This window comes from Siphateles boraxobius, unplaced genomic scaffold (genome assembly GCF_051911475.1).
Source record: "Siphateles boraxobius isolate OS27281-9 unplaced genomic scaffold, OSU_SipBor_1 26, whole genome shotgun sequence".
NCBI classification, from domain to species: Eukaryota; Metazoa; Chordata; class Actinopteri; order Cypriniformes; family Leuciscidae; genus Siphateles; species Siphateles boraxobius.
The window spans coordinates 4,513,991-4,535,886 of record NW_027508876.1 but is presented as its reverse complement, the minus strand read 5'-3'; the positions used below and the strand labels follow the sequence as shown (position 1 = coordinate 4,535,886).

At 45.7% G+C, this 21,896-nt stretch overlaps 1 protein-coding gene across 1 annotated transcript in view; it reads right to left on the bottom strand.

Moving 5' to 3' along the window:
• Window positions 1-9,117: 9,117 nt before the first annotated feature.
• Window positions 9,118-21,896, bottom strand: part of LOC143751586 (NXPE family member 3-like) — a 29,880-nt gene continuing 17,101 nt past the window's right edge. Inside the window, exons 4-9 of the mRNA XM_077244163.1 lie at window positions 18,914-19,285; window positions 12,639-13,054; window positions 12,485-12,555; window positions 12,164-12,367; window positions 11,251-11,591; window positions 9,118-10,628 (exon numbers count right to left, since the gene is read on the bottom strand). Coding sequence (XP_077100278.1) covers window positions 10,431-10,628; window positions 11,251-11,591; window positions 12,164-12,367; window positions 12,485-12,555; window positions 12,639-13,054; window positions 18,914-19,285 — 1,602 coding nt within the window. The 3' untranslated portion in view covers window positions 9,118-10,430. The remainder of the gene's footprint in view (window positions 10,629-11,250; window positions 11,592-12,163; window positions 12,368-12,484; window positions 12,556-12,638; window positions 13,055-18,913; window positions 19,286-21,896) is intronic.

The following is a 21,896-nucleotide window of genomic DNA, read 5'->3' as shown; positions in this document are numbered from 1 at the left end:
ATGGGATTCAGTGACGATGCGGGCCACTCTATCGCCCGCTCGTGTAGCTGCTACCCTGACTGCCACAACAGGGCTGAGGCTAGGCCAGTCACGCACTGTAAAACAGTTCGAGAGATTGTTGGGTCTTTTGGCAGCAGCGTCCAACGTGATACCTTTTGGCCTGCTATACATGAGACCTTTACAGTATAGGACCTTTACAGTTTGGAACCTGTGGGTTTGGCCTTTGATGGGGCCCAACTAATAGAGAGTGGTCTTTCAACTGAGGTGGTTGAGACCATTCTAAGCTCCACAGCTCCAGCTACTAGGAAATCATATGCGCTTAAGTGGAGAGTTTTGGCACGTGCCCCCTCATATTTTTCCTCCCTGATAATTTTTTTGTCACAACTTTATTTCTATTATGCTCCATAATTACCAGAGCCTATAACGACTCAAATGTATTCTTCTGGATGTGTAATAAAATCGGTCAGCATCAGCCCGCTCCTTTTTCCTAATATGGTGTCTGTGTATATCAAATCTAGAGCGCTATACGCGTAGCGCCCTAGAACCTTTGCTGTGTATGTTCAAACAACTCACTCGTCTCGCATGTTGAGCTGGCAATGTTTTACAGATGGTCTTGAAGTGGTAAGTGGGCAAAGCAACAAATCGGCATTGAATTAGTTATCGGATGATATTAAAAGGTAGTGGGATTATTTGTGGTTGACCTGGAAACTTTAACTTGATGAAAAAGTTATGGAATTGATATTAGCTGCGAATTCAGAGCATTAACTTAAGTTGTGTCAGTGTAACGCAATCGATAGCTAGTCTAACCATAAACTAGTTGGCTAACGTTACTGCCTGCCATATAATTTGTACTCTTTACAAGTTCCTTATTTAAAATATAATAATGAGCAGTGTAACTACAGTATTTCAATGATTTTACTAAAAGTAATGTTACATATTACATTTGATTTGATTACTTTTTTACATTTCTTTCAAATATTAACCATTTTCAGATAAACGGGGTAGTGTTAACCTAATTCAGCACTGAAATCTGTCAAACTTATTTCAAAGTCTTTCATCACATATTAATATTAAAATAACTTAATTTCAGAGCACCACAAAGTCAGACCTCGGCACCTTTATGTACCTTTAATGTAAGATCGTTCTTAGGTCACATACCAATTTAAAATCATAACATAAAAACTGCAATGGTACTGTTTTTAAAATAATGTGTAGTAGGCCTAAGTGTACAGTAAGTGTGTGTGTGTAAACATGCTTTAATGAAGTACACTTCAAAAGCTTTTGAATTTGAGCTTACAGTTCTTTCATCAACCTGTCTTTTACATAAACTTACAAAATAGATACTTTAACTTAGTCCTCAGATAGAGGATTGAAATGGTATGTTTAGCAGCCAGAATTAAAAAAAAAATTCAGGGGGAGAAACCCCCTGACCCCTCCTAACATGATCCATATCACCGTCAGACAACAATTGCAACGTCTCAGATTGTGCCCCCCCAGCATTTTGGCTTGCATGACGCCCCTGATCAGTGGGATCCGGTTAACTGTTCTGTGAACACAGTACTCGAGTTCCTGCAGGAGCGCTTTACGTCAGGTCTATGTCCTTCCACGCTCAAGGTCTACGTGGCGGCCATTGCGGCTTACCACGCTCTTGTGGGGGGTACATCTTTGGGTCGAGACCCCCTGATTACATATTTCCTTCGTGGCACACTGAGGTTGAGGCCTGCAATTCGCACTAAGGTGCCAGCTTTGGATCTTGCTATAGTACTAGAAGGCCTGTCTAGGGCTCCATTCGAGCCCTTAGATTAAGTTTCAGAGAAATTTCTTACACTTAAGACTATCTTTCTGGTAGCTATTTCGTCCCTAAAGAGAGTTGGAGATCTTCAGGCCCTTTCGGTTTCCCCCACTTGCCTTGAGTTTGCACCGGGGATGGTCAAGGCTTTCCTATATCCAAAACAGGGATACGTCCCTAAGGTGCCGACCTTGATTCCGAGGCCTATTGTGCTGCAGGCTTTCTGTCCTCCTCCTTTTACTTCTGTGGACCAGGAAAGGCTGAACCTCTTGTGTCCAGTGCGAGCACTGGACACTTATGTTCATCGGACTTCTTCATGGAGGAAGTCCGACCAGTTATTTATTTGCTTTGGATCTCCTTAGAAAGGTCTTCCAGCTTCTAAACAGACGATTAGTAAGTGGATAGTTGAGGCTATTTCACTTGCATACGAGTATTCTGACCAGCCGTGTCCTTTGGCGGTCACAGCTCACTCTACTAGGGGTATGGCGGCTTCTAAAGCCTTATTAATTGGGGTTTCTCTTCAAGACGTTTGTGATGCAGCAGGCTGGTCCTCACCGCTCACATTCGTTAGGTTTTACAGCTTAGACCTGGATGCTGCCCCAGGTTCTCAGGTGCTTAGAGCTTAGCTACAACAGTCTGACACTCGGTTACTTGTAAGTCTGGCGTTTTGGGTATTCTAGTTCCCAAAGCGTTCGACGCATCGTGAGTTCCCTCGATAGGGAACGTCTCAGGTTACGTCTGTAACCATAGTTCCCTGAGAAATGGAACGAGACGATGCGTCACCCTGCCATACTTCCTGCATCCCTGTGATCGGCTTGCTTCGGCAATTTTTCGAAGCTAATGCCGGTTTGCACCGGATGTGCTTTTATCCCTTCCTGGTCATGACGTCACCCGCCCGTGATGCTCATTCTTTCCATTGGACTAGTTGACATAGATGCTTCAGACGCATTCACGCCGGGGGCGTTCCCAAAGCGCTTGATGCATCGTCTCGTTCCCTTTCTCAGGGAACTATGGTTACAGACGTAACCTGAGACGTTCTGTAACAGCAAGCAGATGGTCAGTTCTCCCATTTGATTAAATTACTGGATTTTAATTTGCAAACACAGCTCCACTCTTCGTGGGGTTTGGACTTGATTAAGTTACTGATTCTGATTCTCACACGCGGCGCTTTTCTCCAATTAGTAAACAAAGGAATGCCCTGTTTTACCGAAATGTGACCAAAAGGCGCCGCTATGGCTGGAGATCCCACAGGGAACTCCCCGTGGGATCTCTCGCAATAGCCACAGAGTTACCCAATATAGTAGGGAGGAAAGTTCATAGTGGTTTGGGCTCAGCTGAGGCCAAATCCACTAGACAGAAAGGACTTGTGCCAGCAGAGCAGGAACTTCTAGATTGTAGAACCTGGTAAATGTGGACGTCGAGGACCAGCCGGCTGCTGCACAAAAAACACCAATGAAGATCATTGGACCAAGCCCAGGACAAGGCCATGCCTCTAGCTCTTACTCCGATGGGGCATTGTAGGCCAGTTGAGGAGTAGGCTGGTGCAATTGCGTCCACTCTCCATCTTATCCTCTGCTTCGTGACTGGATGTCCTTTGGTGCGGCCTCTGAAGCATACAAAAAGCTGTTCTGCGTGTCTAAAAGAGACAGAACGCTCTAGGTATATTCTGAAAGCCCTGACTAGGCAGAGTAAATGCAGCTCACGTTCATCCACGGAGGGAGGCATTGCTGAGAGCGAAATGACCTGTACTCTGAACGGAGTAGAGAGCACGTTAGGTATATAACCATGCTTTGGTTTGAGGACGATTTTGCAGTTGTTTGGCCCAATTTCCAAGCATGAGGCACTCACAGAGAGTGCTAAGGGCTCTAAGGAGCCCTCCATTTGTGCCACTCCAGTCAGTCGACCAGCAACCGCTGACGCTAAAGACCATACATACTTCTGCTAGCACTAGCATCGTTCAAGTGTGTAGGTAACATACAGGCAATGTCACCTACACACTTGAACGATGCTAGTGCTAGCAGAAGTATGGTCTTTAGCGTCAGCGGTCGCTGGTCGACTAACTGGAGTGGCACAAATAAAGGCCTTAGAGCCCTTAGCACTGTAGACAAGTCCCATGTAGGGACAGTGAGGGGGCGGGGTGGAATCAGCCTCCTGGTCCCCTTCATGGAACAAACCACAAGTTTGTTTCTGCCTACAGTTTGGCCAGCCAGAGGGGCATGGAACGGTGCTATGGCTGCCACATAAACCTTAAGCGTGGAGGAAGTACATTTATTCATTTAGCGGACGCTTTTCTCCAAAGCGACTCACAACTGCTATGTTTCAGAGGTCACACGCCTCTGGAGCAACTAAGGGTTAAGTGTATTGCTCAGGGACACTTTGGTGTCTGGCAGTGGATTCGAACCCGGGTCTCTCACACCAAAGGCATGTGTCTTATCTACTGTGCCATCACCACCCCAGGAAGCGTGTCCCTTATCCAGCAGCTCCTGTAGGAAAGACAATATCAGTGATATGTGACCCGTCACAGAAACCAGGGACACAAGTCGGCAGCACAACTTTCGAGCAAAATGAGAAAGAAGAGTTTTTTTTTCAAAATTGGTGATTTTAAATTTTTTGGAGAATCTGTTAATTGAAATCACGAAGAAGCCTCTCCATGTTTGAGATAGCAGTATTGGTATATTTAAAAGCTTCAATTTTGAGGTTGAAATCGTCTTGTTTTCGGAGATTCTAGCATGCAGTAGGGGCGTGGCGTGTCATTGTCTGTGTGTATTTCCATACTGAATAACCCGGCGCTTTTGCCCCCGCCCTCCAAGTGAACCGCATGGCTACTTATTATGCTGTGCTCTGGCCGGCTCTATCTGATATCAAAATTCAATGGAGATGGATGCCGCAAAGATTGTCGCAGACGAGCTGAACTGTCTGGCAGTTACACCGAAAATGTTTTCGCCGCACTTCGTGGGCTCGGGAAACTGAACCGGAGGTATGGGCGCGGCGCGCGCGCCCTCAGTGCTTGAATACGGCGGCTCGGGTTGCTGACAGCGGTGGCTGGCTGTTTCATATGTGACGTCCCGATTGCTTTGAATGGGGAACGTTTAGTGAACAGGGAACAGAGTTAATGGACTGGCAACAATCTCCATAGAACATGAACTGGCACAGAGAATCGAAATAGAGGATGCAGTTAATACCTTTGATGCGATGAAGGCCTGCCGTGCGTGTTTCTGAAATGTAAGTTAAGCTTCATTTGCTCTTTAGTCGTTATTTAAGATGCTGAACCTGCTGATGATATAATGTGCTTGCGGACATTTCATTTGTGTGTGTATACGCACATAAGAAAGTGGTGTAAAGAGATTTGCAACAGTAATTTGAGGAGGTGAAATGTGATTATTTGGAAAATTCCAGAAATGACTGCTTAAAGAAAAATGCCAGCAGGCATTTGCCTCCTGCATAAACTTTAATATTGTTGACATTTTGGGCACACAAGCTTTGCGCACTAGACTTATTGGTCTGTGTGTTGTTGCTGGTTTTGCGTTATATGTATATGGCATATTGGTCTTTGTGTGTTTTTGCTGGTTTTGCGTTATATGCAGGCTATATGGCATATTGGTCTTTGTGTGTTGTTGCTGGTATGTTGCAAATAGAGGGGCAGCACAATTGTTTTTCGCCTAGTGCGGCAGAAGTGCACTCATTCGAAGTGCAAAAAAGCTGTAAAGCACATGGAGGAGCTTTACAGGGGGTATGGTTTATCTAAATGAGATGTAAATGAGCCCTATTGTCACCCCCAGCAGCAGAGAGAGGTGAGAACTGCATAATCTTTAGAGGTCGTTTTCTCATCTTTGAGCTTTTTTAAATGCCTACTTTAAAATGGCCACAACTTCTCCAAATATTATCAGATTTCCACATGTTACACATCGTTGGAAAGCTTGGAGATCACACTTTCAGAATCTATGAATAACTCAAAATGCCCCAGAATTGACTTGTGTCCCTAGTTTCCGTGACCGGTCACATATGTCACAAAAGAGGGGGTCTGCACTCCAGGCTGTGCACCAGGCGGAGAACACCGACCATTTAAGGGCATAGAGGCGTCGTGTAGACGGGGCTCTAGCCTCAGAAATAGTGTTTAAGATTCTCTCGGGGAGGTTAATAGGCTCCCATCGAGAGGCCAAAGGTGCAGTGCCCACAGCTCGGGTTGGGGGTATCAAATCGTCCCTTTCGCCTGAGAGAGGATGTTCCATCTCAGAGGGATGGGCCACGGGGCTGCTGTGAGCAGCTGCGCCAGTTCTGTAGACCAAGATTGGTTTCTCCAGAGGGGGGTCACAAAGAGGACATGTTTGTTTTCATGTTTGTATTCCCTGATTCTTCTGATGACCTGAGGGATCAGGCCGCATGTGCAGCAGACCTAGCTGAAGTACTGGAGATGCAGAGGCCATGAGGCCCAGCATCCTCTGAAAAGACCTAACAGTGGGTGGGGCTCCGATTTTGAAGCAGGCTATTGTGAACCCATTCTGACACTCCGGGGATGGCCTCCCAGACCTCGGCCTGCATGGCAAGGCGTTCTGTTAGTTCGAGCAACAGACCGCTGTGTAAGAGCCTTGGGCTTGTGGTAAGTGGAAAAGGAAAAGAGCTCTCTTTTTGAGTATGTTTGTATTTTATTTTGCTCTTTCTAACAGCATTTATTTGCATTAAACGTGAAAATGAATGGGCCCAGAGGCTGCAACAAACACACTGCCTTCAGCACCGAGAACTGAACTGGGTGCTAGGGGGCATAAATGAGGCTTTTTGGAGGGTTGTCCGGCTGCAGAGAGACATAGCCTCCTCCTCTTCCTTCCTGGCAGACCAGCACAATTTCTGAGGCGCTGGGTCCAGCGTTATCTTAGGCTGGGGTCCCTGGCGCTTTGGGAAGGACTGGAGTTTTGCAGAACACTGCCGAGGCTCAGGCTGTGGTGCAGGCTGAGCGGTCGAGGGCGTGGGCTTTAAAGCATGCTGATTCAGCGCAGCCCTGGGGCAACCCGGAGCATCATGGGAGCTTTGAACGCTTGGGCAGGAAGTATCGCATAGTCTCGGGCGACTTCTGTGGCTTGGGGAAGCACTCTGCGAGCCTTCAACAGTGGGTTTGAAGAGGCCGGTGGGGGAGACTGGAGAGTCCAGGAAGGCAGTTTTGTCAAGTTAATCTCCTTAATTTCCTTAATCTCTGTCAAGTTAATCCACAGGTGGCTCTCCAGCACCACCATGCTGGCCATTGATCTCCCAATAGCCTGTGCCTGCATTTTAGTAGCACGCAGGGCCAGGTCAGTTTCGTTGTGCAGCTCTCTATTTGTGGCCAGACTCGTCCATGCTGCGGAGGAGTTTGGCCTGGTAGACCTGTAGCACTGCCATAGAATGTAGTGTGGAAGCTGCATTTCCAGCCGAAGAGTAGGCTCATCCAGCGAGGGCTGAAGTGGTCCTACAGGGCTTAGATGGATGAACCACCTTTGTTCTCCATCCGATGGTCGTGGGCGGGCAGAGCTGCATGGCCACAGCTTCATCGAGGGGGGTAGCTTCTCATAGCCTTTTTCTTCTGCGTCGTCAACACTGGTGAGAGCGTAGGAAGAGGAAGTTAGCAGACGGTCAGAGTAGTGGTCGTGCCATGACTTCGTGAGCTTGTTGCGGACTTCCGGAAAAAATGGCGCTGCTTGCTGAAGAGGGGCCTGATGGCACCCCGGCAAGAACCACTCGTCTAACCGGCTGCGTGTGGGATCTTCAGGAGCAGCCCAATCCTATCCAAGCTTTTCGACAGCGTCGGAGAGGACGTGGAGAAGCTCGGCGTCAATCCCAGCTCTTGCGTCGGTTGGCTCTCTAAGTAGCGAGGGGGTGGGGTCATCTTCTGAGCCCGACCAATCCTTGGCGTCAGAGGCCGCCAACGACATGCTATCGTCATAAAGATCCGCGTCGGATCCTCCGAACGAGACCATACCACCGCTGGCAGAGGGGCATTGGTCTGGGCAGGAAAACAGCACAGGTGAAACCTCTCTTTGTGGAGGGAACGTGGCACGCGGGATGTGAGCTGGCGTGAGCTTGTTCGACTCCGAGGCTTCAACCCCTTTGCCCCACTGTTTTTTGTGCCCCGATGTGAGGGGCGGGTTCGCTTTCTAAAAAGAAAAAGATCCGCGAATGAAGAGAGGAGAGACCAGCTGGTCTCTGTGAGTGCAGCCTCAGCGTAGGATTTCCCCAGGCACGAGACGCACTCACTGACACTGTGCTGTCTTTAACGTCTTTAACGCCCTACACGAACCACAGTGGTGGCGTGACATTTGCATCAAATGTTGCAATTTGCTCTTTTAGAAAATAAATAAGGCTATTTTAGAATCGCTGGATGGCGGCAGGAGATCGCTGAATCCGCTGCTTGCAGGCGCAGAGCGGCTCGCAAGCAGTGGGTCGGGATCGTCGAAGAGCTGATACCGGCACGCTGATTCGGCTGGATCCTCTGCTTTGCTGGTCAATGGCGAGAAGGCTTGAATCCTCAGAGTATCAGCGAAGAGAAGTGTCGTTACTAAAGGAGAATTGATCTGAGTATGCTATGCCAGATCGCCTGCTTTTATAGCCAGATGCCACATGCCATATTGGCACGCTCTGGCGGGCTTCTCTGCCATAGGCTCGTGCAGCTCCGTTGCCTCGCCATTGGTTTGTTTTATTAGTCTGCACGAAACAATGGCCGTGCAGTTTCACCGCGTGATTAAAAAGGCTTCAGAAATCTGAGAAAATTTTGTTTTCCCCATAACAGTGTCTAGCGACGCAGTACAAGTAAAGTATCGACAGGGAACTAATTGATGCTGTTATGTAACAAATCTGCTTCATAGGTAAAATTAAATTAATTGCTAATTACAACATTAAAATAACATGTAAAGGCTGTACAAATACTAGAAATCATGAAATAATTGGGAATCAAGTAACAAACAGTACATTTCATTGATCTATTATAACTTTTATGCTATTTTGGTCGCTTGGCTGTTTACTTTTAAAGGTCCAGAAACTAAAAAAAAACAAAAATACAAAAATAATTTAAGAACACTTCAATTTAAGAGTCCTCCAGGAAACACACACATACTGTAGATCCATGGCAGGTGAGATGTTGGTTTAAGAAATACAATTCTTTCTTATTACTATGAAGTAAATTTAAGAATTAAACTAACCCTGAAACATAACCTGCTCTAGAGTTGACTATGTTCAGAGAATACATCACAATTGTTACATCCCAGATGTAACGTTTGCCTAGGGTGAAGTAATAACAGTGACAAAGAAAAAAAAAGATTTTGGGTGAGAGATTGGGCCTGGCCCTGCCACGCATGGGAGACATATTAAATTCCATCACAACAAGTTTTATTTACAAAGAATGTAAATAACACAGTAACCCTCAAGAAAGGAAAAAAGGCATCTGGGGTGTATTCCAGAAAGCAAGTTTATCATACCGTCAAACATACCCTAAAATCTTGGTTGATTCACCCAAACCTTGCTTACTCGAGGTATACTGGTTCCAAAAACGCATCCGGGAGTAAGTTCATCCAACTCAGAGTACGTTCATGGTTAACACATAAGACATTCTCAACAGAGCGATGAATCGACGAGTCACCATGGAAACGGATGCTAAGAAAACTGGCCATACTAATTCTTTCTTCTGCTTTCGTTAAATTCTTACTTATATACTTAGTCCATATCACCACCTATTTGCTGGCTGTGCAATCGTGTTGTCATCTTTTCATTTAATAATCTTTAATCACTGTGAATAAGAACTATATTGTTTGTTTGATGCTAATTATATAGTAAAAAAACTGATTAAACTAAATTACAGTTTGCTTGCAAAGATAACATGGCTGTAAAAGGTTTTTTGTTCAGTCATTTTGCTTCCACATTACTTGAAAGGTAAGATGTATTATATATCATATCATGTCTTTTATTATAGAAATACTGTACATTATAGCAGAGAAAACTTTCTGTTGCAAAAAAAACAAACAAACAAAAAAACGTCTGATCAACGGAGATCAAAGATTTGTGAGAATTATATAGCTATATATTAGAATAAAATTCACATTACCTAGTTTTAATAGTGCTTTATATATCGATATAACTATAATATTGTGCACAATCTGCCATGCCCACTGGAGCCTCATCAATAAAGCATGCATGCGCTGAACACCTCTGAAGTAAACTAACCCTGGAACAGATCCTGCTTATGGTACAGCTTACAGGTTATGTTCAGAGAGTAAGTTTGTATGGATACTTACATACCCTGAAAGTTACCTCTGTTTTTGGAACCGAAAGTTGAGATTATCCACTTACCCTTAAACATGTCACATAACCTGCTTTCTGGAATGCCCAAACACACAACATCTAACACAATATACACTATTATAGTAGCATACAATTAAATAACCCCCACTATGGCCATTTACATACCCTGAAAGTTACCTCAGTTTTTGGAACCAAAGGTTGAGGTTAAAAATAAATAAATAATGAATTTCATATATACAGGTTTACATTAAGCAGGTTGGTGCGAAGCTTGGTAAGTTTTAACAATATGTATACAAGAAGTTTCTTACAGATGCTCATTTTTGTAGGTACATACATTCCTTGGTATATTATAACAAAGTAAGGTAAATATTATTCTATTGTGTCAGGCAGGACAGATATATGAGAGCAACATGTCGACTTCATTAGCAATGATAACAGGACCTGGGTGAATATTTTCACGTAGATAGTGACAAGAAGTCATCTGCCAGACATCGAAGTAGATCACTCCATCAATATCTCGGAACATCTCCTGCATCACTGTATTCAGCTCTATTGTATACCAATCACTTTGAAAAATATCCTGTAACAACACAGACCAGTAACAGACAATACTATAAGCATTAATATTTACTTGGTTTAGACAAACTACATTGATTGTATTTTCTACCAGAAACAGTGCTGAGTAGGTTACTTAAATTTTTGTCTGTCATCTGTTATAACTGACATTCAACTTTGACCTTGTAGGCCTATCTCATAGGGAGAAAACAAGGAATAGTTAATTTAAAAAAGTTATTTATAGCAGAATGTCCAGTAAATGGTGACCATTTGTTTACGGAAAAAATTGTTACATTTCATTCTGTTTCATGCCTTCTGAAACATGGAATAGTCCTTGAGTCAAATGGACTACTTTGCTTGTACTCTGGTACCCATCCACTTTCTTAGAAAATAAAATGAGTTGACATTCTGCAACACCATGGAAGACAATCATACAGGTTTTTAATGACAGGATATGACTGAATTACACCATTAAGGGATGGAATTTAGCATGAATTGGAAAATGAAGTGTCACCTCAGCACAGGCATACAGTATTTGTGTTTCTAGACTTTAAATATAAAGACAGCAGGACAAATGTACTATATTACAAATACAAGACAGAAAAATTATCAAAAATGGAGTAGGATTGGAAAATGAACAATTGTACCTTTAATCCTGCAGTGTTTCCAGACTTGATGATGACGGTAGTCTCTGGTGCACGACTCAGCAGAGCAACAACAGACTGACGGATTTTGGCGACTTTATGCACGTAAAATGTTATTGGGTGAAAAACCAGGTGTGCAAAGATCGTGAAGACAACGACTGCATGAGGACCACCAGCTATTTCGTCAATATCATTGCTGATATAGTGCAAGTCGGTAATTAGCATTTTAGTAAATCGCAAAGGAACACCGTGTGGCCTCCAGTGAACAATGATATTATTTTTCAACTCTATAGCCATCAGGGGTCCACCGGTACGAGGAGTGTGGAGGTCCATTCTTTTTATGTCTAAATAAGATAAGTAAAACTTAAATTAGACTCATTGCTTGATTTATTTATTAAACAAAGTTGCAAAGCTGCCTTTTATTTTACGCAGCAACCCCCTAGAAATATGGGCACTTAAGGAACAGTACACTTAAAAAAAAAATAGAATTCTGTCATCATTTCACCCATATTGAATGTTTGAATGTTGTAAATGATGATATAATTTTCATAATGGGGTGAAGTATCCCTTCATAGATGCACTGACTCATTTGCATGTCAGAATGTCATTGCATTAGATGCAAACAAATTATTTATGAATTTTTGCAATTACATGTTGCAATGTGGAAAAACATTACAGTATTATTTTTTAAGTGTGACCTGTTTAAGTCTTTAAAAACAATTGTCACTTGATTTAATATTTTGGAGTAATGGCAAGACATTGATGCATTTGTTGAAGTAGCCTATCCAAATACTTTTTGGGGCTTCTGTATATTTCAGTTATATTACTTTTATGACATGAAGTCTTAAATAACATGAGAATATATGTAAATAACCCCACGCCCCCCTCCCATCAATGTCATTTTTGAACAACTTGCCTGGCACTTTTCTTTCTAAATACTCAAACCACTGCCTGGTGGTGGAGTCTCCCATCAAGTAGACAATCTTGTTTTTAAGACAATTTCCAATTTGTGAAGAATTGAACTGTTGGGTGTTGCATACAAAAGACTTCCAGACATCTTTCAGATAAAACCCTGCAGGAACTGGTGTTGTCATGCCAGATCTGCATCTCTCCATTGTGCCTAAAGAAAATAAACATTTATCTGAAGAGTCTTTGCCGTAATTATGCAAATTCTTAATTCTCTTGCAACTAACTACAATTGCTTTTAGACTATATCGGTCCTGATATATGAACATACCAATGGCTGTAGTGTTGGGAAGGACATTTATGATTTTTGTGTTTCCAGTAATAGCAACATTTGTTAATTTCCTGTGGAGAAAAAAAAAAATCTTCAACAGTTTTTCTAGTTTTACAATTCCTCTGTAAATCATTCTGTATCCTTTCCCACTTACTTTGTGAAAATTTGCTTCTCAAAAGGATTTAATGGAGTTTCCAAACCACCTCTTGAGTGATGAACCAGTTTGTCACAAGAAAGTTTCTTTGGTCTCTCACACTGCCAGACCGTCCCTGTTTTTACGTCCTTATACTCACAGCAGCAGTCGCCTTTACTCCAACCTCCATCTGGACCCCACTTAAGATTACATTGTACTACTTCACTGATCCTGGTTTTATTGAGTCCTGGCCCTTCAAAGTGGCCATTATAGTGGCTGCGTGGGAATGAGGACTCCCTGTATTTTTTAAGAATCTGCACAACCTCACTGGAGTGCTCGAGACGTACATAAACTTGTGCCTGACCTTCCCAGGGCAGAAGAAGAGCTGCAGAGTAAGTCCCATTACAGTGATCCACAACCTCCCCGTACACACTCGCCTTCAAGAAGAATAGAGAAGGTTAAGTGTAATGCAGAAAACGTCTCTGGTTACGTATGTAACCCTCGTTCCCTGAGTAGGGAACGGAGACGTTACGTCGGATGACGACGAAAGGGGTTTCGCTTAGAAAGCCTATCAGCTTCGAGTATTACAAAACGAGCCAATGGCAAAGAAATGCCATGGGTCTGCGGAATTTGCATGACGTAACTCCGCCCCTCCTAGTGGGTATAAAAGGAGGACGCCGGCAACATGCAGATATGTTTCTTCGCTGAGGAGCCAAGACTGAGCTCAGGCGATCCCCGCGGTACAGCGGAAAGTGGCAGTCAGACGTAACGTCTCCGTTCCCTACTCAGGGAACGAGGGTTACGTACGTAACCAGAGAATTTCCCTTTCGTTGTCACTCCGAGTTACGTCGGATGACGACGAATGGGGTTACCAGTCTAATCACGTCACCTACTCAGCTGTCTTCCAGTGCCCTGCGTAATCAAGATCCCTGTCGTAGACGGGACGAAGGACTCCATTTATCACAGGAATACCAAGGTACACTGGGAAGCATATCCCAATCTAGGGGAAGTATGCAATTAAAGCCAACCCAGGGGGGGGGGGACTTAGACATATGACCCGAAGGAAACATATGGAGAACACTGGGGAATCCAGCCGCAGGTGGAATATTTCAACCCCAGGGGTGGCAAGGTGGCGTGCCAAGTGAAAGACCATGCACACGGGAGGCACCTAGCCGACCCGCAAGCAATAGACACTGGCGCCGACGTCAGGAGTGCTGGAGGAACTCAGGGCTTTCGGGGAAGCTCACCTGAGGAGAATATCACACATATCCAGTCCGTGGAGTGGAATAGCCAGCAAGCGATGACAGCTGAGCGGGTCCGGTACTAGCTGGTTGAAGCGAGTACACGAGAGGACACTAGCTCCACTCGGAGATTATAGAATCTGGCGAACGTGTTAGGTGTCGCCCAGCCTGCAGCTCTGCAGATGTCTGTTAGCGAGGCGCCATGCGCTAGAGCCCAAGAGGACGCCACGCTCCGGGTGGAGTGGGCAGTCACACCAAGGGGGCACGGACGACCCTGCTGCTGGTAAGCCAAAGCAATGGCGTCCACTATCCAGTGAGACAACCTTTGCTTGGAGAGAGCCTTTCCCTTCAGCTTCCCACCATGACAGACAAAGAGCTGGTCTGAGGTCCTGAAACACTGCGTTCTGTCTACATAGGCGCGGAGAGCGCCTACTGGACAGAGCAGTGCCAAGGCTGGGTCTGCCTCCTCCGGGGGCAGCGCTTGCAGGTTCACCACCTGGTCCCGGAAGGGAGTGGTGGGAACCTTGGGCACGTATCCAGGCCGGGGTCTCAGGATCACGTGAGAGTAACCCGGCCCGAAATTCCAGGCACACTTCGTCAACGGAGAATGCGTGCAGGTCCCCTACCCTCTTGAAGTAGGCCAGTGCAATCAGGAGCGCTGTCTTCATTGACAGGAATTTAAGCTCGACTGATTGCAGGGGCTCAAAGGGAGCACTCTTCAGGGCAGTTAGAACCACTGAGAGGTCCCAAGAGGGAACGAGAGGAGGGCAAGGAGGATTTAGTCTCCTCGCTCCTCTCAGGAACCTGATGACCAGGTAGTGCTTCCCCACCGCCTTACCTTTGATGAGGGCATGGTGTGCGGCAACATAGACCTTGAGGGTTGAGGGAGACAGCCTTCGCTCCAACCCCTGTTGAAGGAAGGAAAGCACAACGCTGATCGAGCATCTCCAGGGGTCTTCTCGGTGAGAAGAGCACCAGATGACGAAGAGGTTCCACTTCAACGCATAGTGTCTCGTGGACAAAGCTCTAGCGGAAGTGATGGTAGGGTACTCCATCTCCTGCCTCGAGCCTCGAGCCGTCCAGGAGCCACACGTGGAGGCTCCAGAGATCGGGACGAGGGTGCCACAGGGTGCCCTGTCCCTGAGAAAGGAGGTCCTTCCTCAGAGGAATGGGCCAGGGAGGTGCTGTCAGAAGGAGTACAAGTTCGGGGAACCAGGTCCGGATGGGCCAGTACAGCACGACCAGAGTGACCTGCTCCTCGTCCTCCCTGACCTTGCGCAGGGTCTGCGCAAGAAGGCTCACTGGGGGAAACACATATTTGCGGCCCGGCGGCCAGCTGTGCGCCAGTGCATCCGTGCCGAGCGTGCCCTCGGTCAGGGAATAATACAGGGCGCAATGGATCGAGTCGTGAGAGGCAAACAGATATATCTGTGCATCCCCGAACTAGTCCCAAATCAGCTGAACCGACTGGGGATGGAGTCGCCATTCTCCAGGGAGGGGCTGAAGCCGTGAGAGCTCGTCGGCTGCACAGTTCAGAGCTCCGGGAATGAAAATGGCTCGAAACGACCTCACGTTGACGGTTGATGTACGCTACGGTAGCGGTATTGTCTGATCGGACTAGTACGTGTTGACCCTTGAGCAACGCCCGGAAGCGGTGCAGGGCAAGGCGTACTGCCAACAACTCGAGGCAATTGACATGCCATAACTGCTGGGGTCCTGTCCAGGAGCCCGCAGCAGCATGTCCATTGTACATGGCGTTGAGACAACAACATGCCAGGAAGCTCGTTCCAGGGGGACACCCGCCCTGAGAAAACTGAGGTTCGACCACGGGGTGAAGAACTGACGGCAAGTTGGAGTAACTGGTACTCGGAGCGGGCCTTGTTGCCCAACTCGGGACTCGGTCGCGAAGCCAAAGCTGAAGCGGTCTCATATGAAGCAATCTGAGCGGCGTGACTGCGGCTGCAGAAAAAGTTTCAGTGGAACCACACTCTTGCCCTTGAATTGTCTCAGGCAAGTCAGCAGTGACTGCGTGCGCTCGCTCGTAAGCTGCGCGGACATGGCGACCGAGTCGATGTCCATACCGAGAAAAGAGATCCTCTGCACGGGGCAAAGTTTGCTCTTCTCCCAGTTGACCCGAAGGCCCAGACGAGCTAGGTGCCGGAGCGATATAACTCAGGATGTGAATCCCGTGTTCCCGGAGGGGAACAAGGGCAGCCTCGACGACCTTCGTGAAGATGCGAGGAGACAGGGCTGGCCCGAAAGGGAGAACCGCGTACTGGTATGCCTGCCCCTCGAAAGGAAGAATGGAGACATGAAAGTAGGCATCCTTCAGGTCGATCGCTGCAAACCAATCCTGGGGCCGTATGCATTCGAAAACGCGTTTGGCTGTGAGCATCTTGAACGGCATTCTGTGAAGGGAGCGGTTCAGTACGCGCAAGTCCAGGATTGGCTGTAACCCACCGGTTTTCTTGGGGACCATGAAGTAGGGGCTGTAAATCCAGTGGGACAGACGGGGAAGCTCTAACCAGGCTCCCAGGAACTGAACCAGCAGGATCATGCGAACCACAGGCGTCCCCCCGGAGGGGCAGCGAAGCGGAGTAACTGGCCCAGACGTGGACGGCATAGCGGCCCGATGTGGGGGCACAGTTAGCAACCGCGCCCTGGCAGAGGGGGCCAGGGGAGGACCAGGCTGGTGGTCCTGCGGGCGCCTGCTCTGCCAGGGGTCTGGCGACAGAGGGGGATAAGGGCGAAGCGGTCCGTAGACGGCACGCCGTGTCAACCACCTCGGGGACAGAGGGGGGCGAGGAGAGCACGGCTTGTGGGTGCCGCTCTGTGTCGCCCGAGAATTCTGTGAGCTCAGGGAAGAGGGGGTCATTTTTGTCATTAACCACTTTAGGGTGCTGCCCACCCGTGGGTGAGCAGCGGGGAGCGGAGAACAAAAGATTCTCCCCCGGCCCTCCACCGGGGGAAGGAGTGGTCCTGCTTTCATCTCCTGAGAAACGACAATCATCCCTGAGCGGCCCGTCTCAGGAGCGCCGCTTGGCCCGGCGTTAGCGGGGGGCGGGGCAGGTGAGGGCTGTGGCTCCTTCTTGCGGCTTCCTCCGCGACCGGCCCTGGGTGGAGGCTGCTGCATGGTCGGGTGGGAGGGGCGGGAGCGGCAGGAGGGCGCCCTCGGCGGGAAACAGGCTGAGGTGTCTGCCCAGCCGGGCGGGTGGAGGCAGCAGCGGGCCGGCGGGGCAGAATGTGCTTGATGGCATCGGTCTGTTTCTGGGCAGTTGAACTGTTGGGCAAAATCCTCAACTGCACCGCCAAAGAGGCCGGCCTGGGACAGGGAGGCGTTGAGCAGACGGGTCCGCTCAGATGTCTCTCCTGGACCACAGCTGTGGACATCACCAAACCCAGGGAGCGCGCGGTAACCTTCGTCGCCCGGAGAGCAAGGTCGGTCGCGGCGCGCAGCTCATCAAAGAGCCCTGGGTTTGTCCTACCCTCGTGCACATCTCTGAGCATCTGGGCCTGGTAGACCTGCAGAGTGGCCATAGCATGCAGTGAAGCAGCCGCCTGTCCCGCCGCTCTGTAAGACTTCGCCACAAGGGTCGACAAAAATCTACAGGCTTTAGATGGGTGCTTAGGCTCGCCCCAAGAAGAAGCACTCTGAGGACATAGTTGCATGGCAACAGAGCGTTCAACCGGGGGAAGCCCAGTGTAGCCACGGGCAGCTGCCTCATCGAGGGGAGGAAAGGCGGATGAGACCAACGAGTGTTCCCGAGAAGACAGGGGGGTCTTCCAGGACTTCGAGATCTCATCATGCACATCCGGGAAGAAAGGTATTGGGGTTTGCCGAGGACGGGGGTCGGCGGCCTTACCCAAAAACCAATCGTTCAGCCGCGAGCGCTCAGGACAAGGTGGAGGCCTCCACTCGAGTCCGATGCTCGCGGCTGCCCGGGAAAGCACGGCCGTCATCTCCGGATCGGACTCAGGAACAGCCGTATGCACACCGGAAGGTGGCAGCTGTGACGAGTCTTCACTTCCGGAAGAATCAATCCCACCTTGTGATGCTGCAACAGACATGGCATCAACCTCTGTAGCTTCAGCTGAAACACACGGGCCACCAGAGGGTAGACCCGTGGGAATCAACAGATCACTAGCGGGCACCGTCATTGAAGAGGGAGTCTGGTGTCCCGGACACATAGTCGGCGCCTTGTTCCAGACCGTAACCCTCAGGTCACCCTGGCCACCAGCCGAAGGACGGGGGGTGGATGAGGGGACTCTCACTCTTGCGAGTTCACCGAGTCTCGACCTTAATGACGCGATGGTCATGTTCCCACAGAGAGAACATGAGTCATCCACGAGCGCTGCTCTAGCATGATCAATGCCCAAACATACTAGACAACGCTCGTGCCCATCAGAGTCCGATACCAATGTGCGGCAACCAGAAGTACACGGGCGAGGCATCTTTAAAAAGACGTGCCGCGTATAAGATCTTTTTGTGAGAAAAAACTCAAGTGTTGAGGCACCCGGGGAGACACGCACTGTCTGGCAAACAAATGCAACAGATAAGCAGGAAGCACGCGCTCGCCGTAGATCGCCATCACACCAACACTCGAGGTACTCGTTTGTAAAGCTGACAATTCAGAGATGGCTTGTGGAGAGAAGAATAAACTTGGCTCCGAAGCGAAAACATATCTCCATGTTGCCGGCGTCCTCCTTTTATACCCACGAGGTGGGGCGGAGTTACGTCATGCAAATTCCGCAGACCCATGGCATTTCTTTGCCATTGGCTCGTTTTGTAATACTCGAAGCTGATAGGCTTTCTAAGCGAAACCCCATTCGTCGTCATCCGACGTAACTCGGAGTGACAACGAAAGGGAACTAATGTCTGCAGGTAAAGCAAGCTAATAAATCTAAACAATATGTAATAGTAATATTTTGTAAATTAACCTTTGATTTGCCTGTTAATTGCAATTAACAGGCAAATCAAACTCAATATGATAAATGTCAGTATACTGTTTCATTAAAATGGATTTTAAAATAAAATATTTTATAAAATAAACACACCTTGAGCTTTGAATTAAATAGCTTTGCTTTGAAAAAATCTCCTCCATATCTTTTCAGGTTCTTGTTGTGGTCTCTGGCTGTGATGGTAATTGAGATCTTCTCTCCCACTTTGTAACTCTCCTTGAGTCCCACAATAGAGAATGTTGAGTGGACTGTGCTTGTGCTCTGATCCAGGTGAGTGATTTCTTGATTTGGACCGTACCAGTCCAAAGCTTTCTGTAACCTTTCCCACTCCTCTTCACTGATTCCCATGTCAAGAATGGAAATTACAGATTTTGAATTTGTTTTAATCTGTTTTCCTTTAACGGGTCTAGGAATGGGTGAATGGAATTGTCGTATCTGATGACCACTCTCCAGGAATCTCCATAAAGTCTGAAAGATGACCAGGAACTACCATTTTAAGGAAAGTTACTTTTAAGCAATACATTACAATATTAATTATGTTACGTAGTTAATTTAATGGAAAGGAATGTGTTAGGTTACTTTCTCACCTGGCTGAGTGTTTAACACATTTTTGCAACCAAGAACAGCCTATATAACATACACCTTAATTTTCTTTAAAAAACACATTCAAAATATCATTATGTTTTGACCACTAGAGCTATGCCATACAAAATAACCCTTGACGTTACAGGTTATACCTACTAAACCACTCATTCTATTGAAAGTTGAATTTTTAAAAATAAAAAACTAGTTAATTCAGTTGTTTAAAAAACATTTTTTAAGCAAATTAATTAAACTGAAATGTGATATGCATTACTTTAGAAAAAATAACTAAAATATTTAAATGTAGATATTTATGTCTTAAAAGTAACTTATTACTTTACTTGTTACATCAAAAAGAAAACAATCTGATTATATAATGCATGTTACTTGTAATTACCCCCAACACTGCAAAGCAGTTTCCTCAGTGGCGGCCAACCAAGATATTGCCTTTCGTCAGTGAGGTATTGAGGTTGGTCTTTTCTGTTAAAGCTGGATACCCTGGTGTGTCTCTCTGTTACAAATTTGTGCATAGCTTTCCATGTATTTTAACTTAGGTATTTTGAAAAGATGAAGTCTCCTCAAGTTCATTTTTACAAATAGCAAAGGGCCCCTGTGAAATTAGGTATCTAAGTTTATGATTTGCTTTGTGGCAGAAAGTTTTGTATGGAAGCTTGTTTCAGCCACTAAATAAATAAATAAATAAATAATAGCGACTTTTTATCTCACAATTCTGACTTTTTTTCTCAAAATTGCGAGTTTACATGCGAGATATAAAGTCAGAATTGCGTGAAATAAAGTTGCAATTGCGTGTTGTAACGTCAGAATTTCGAGATTTAAAGTCAGAATTGCGTGATATAAATTCAGAATTGCGAGATATAAAGTCAGAATTGCGTGATATAAAGTCGCAATTGCGTGTTATAAAGTCAGAAATGTTTTCAAAGATTGTATTATCAATTGGTTTGACAACCAAACCTATGGAAGCTTGTTTCCGCCACAGAATGAAAAATTAAAAAGGTAATTGCGACCTTTTATCTCACAATTCTGACTTTATTTGTCAGAATTGCGTGATATAAAGTCGCAATTGCGTGTTATAAAGTCAGAATTGCGAGATATAAAGTCAGAATTGCGTGATATAAAGTCGCAATTGCGTGTTATAAAGTCAGAATTGCGAGATATAAAGTCAGAATTGCGTGATATAAAGTCGCAATTGCGGGTTATAAAGTCGGAATTGTGAGATATAAAGTCGCAATTGCGTGATATAAAGTCGAAACTTTATATCTCACAATTCTGACTTTATTACACGCAATTGCGACTTCATTTCACGCAATTCTGACTTTATATCTCGCAATTCTGACTTTATAACACGCAATTGCGACTTTATATCACGCAATTCTGACAAATAAAGTCAGAATTGTGAGATAAAAGGTCGCAATTACCTTTTTAATTTTTCATTCTGTGGCGGAAACAAGCTTCCATAGGTTTGGTTGTCAAACCAATTGATAATACAATCTTTGAAAACATTTTTTCTCAGTTCCAGCGTTTGGCCTTTGTAGAGCAGTGTTGTGCTACTATAATATATATATATATATCATAATTTTGAGTATAGTTGGGATGTAGTATGTGCACAATGGGCCCAAAGTTTGCAAGGTTGGGGGCATCAAATATTTGAAAGATATTCTGTGCTTTCTTTGAGATTGCTTTAATTATTTAAATTCAATTTTTCCAAGCTAGTATAAAATATTTTTTGATATCCCCTTCCTTAAATGGCACATATGTGCAGTGGTGGAAAGAGTACTGAAAAAACATACTCAAGTAAAAGTACCATTACATTCCAAAAAAAGTATTGTGAGTAGAGTAAAAAAGTACTTGTCCAAAAAACTACTTGAGTAAGAGTAAAAAAGTAGCTTATTTAAAAGTACTCATGAGTAGTGAGTAGTGAGTACTGAGCTGCGGATTCTACCCCTTATAATAAACACTGTGCACTACAATTTATAAATTAAAAAAAATGCATATACTGTAATTCACATTATATTTTCTTCTTTGTCAGAAGGATTGAAGAATATATATCATCCATCTTTTTAAAATGCATCAAATCACTCATCACAATTTAAATCAAATTATTTGGGGGGGGGGGGGGGAGCATTTAAAATTAGGCGAAAAGAAACTGGGCCTGAGCATGCTATTGTTGCACATAAAATATCAATATTCATAACTGTGGAAAGAATTCAAAAACCTTTAGAAACTCATATGATAGTTCAGCATCACACACCATGAGATGGGTTAAATAGAGAGATTAAAAAATACCCAATTTCTCTCCAAAACGGTACCAATGTTAGTGTTTTGATAAATGAGAATCACTAATATTATCAGATTACCTCACCTAATGCACTGAAAAAGGCTAAGATAGTGAGCTAACACTAATTACACACTTTAATTCCATCCTATTAAATATGTTAGAATTTAAACGTAAATGCACATTGTTCTAGAAGGGTGGCAT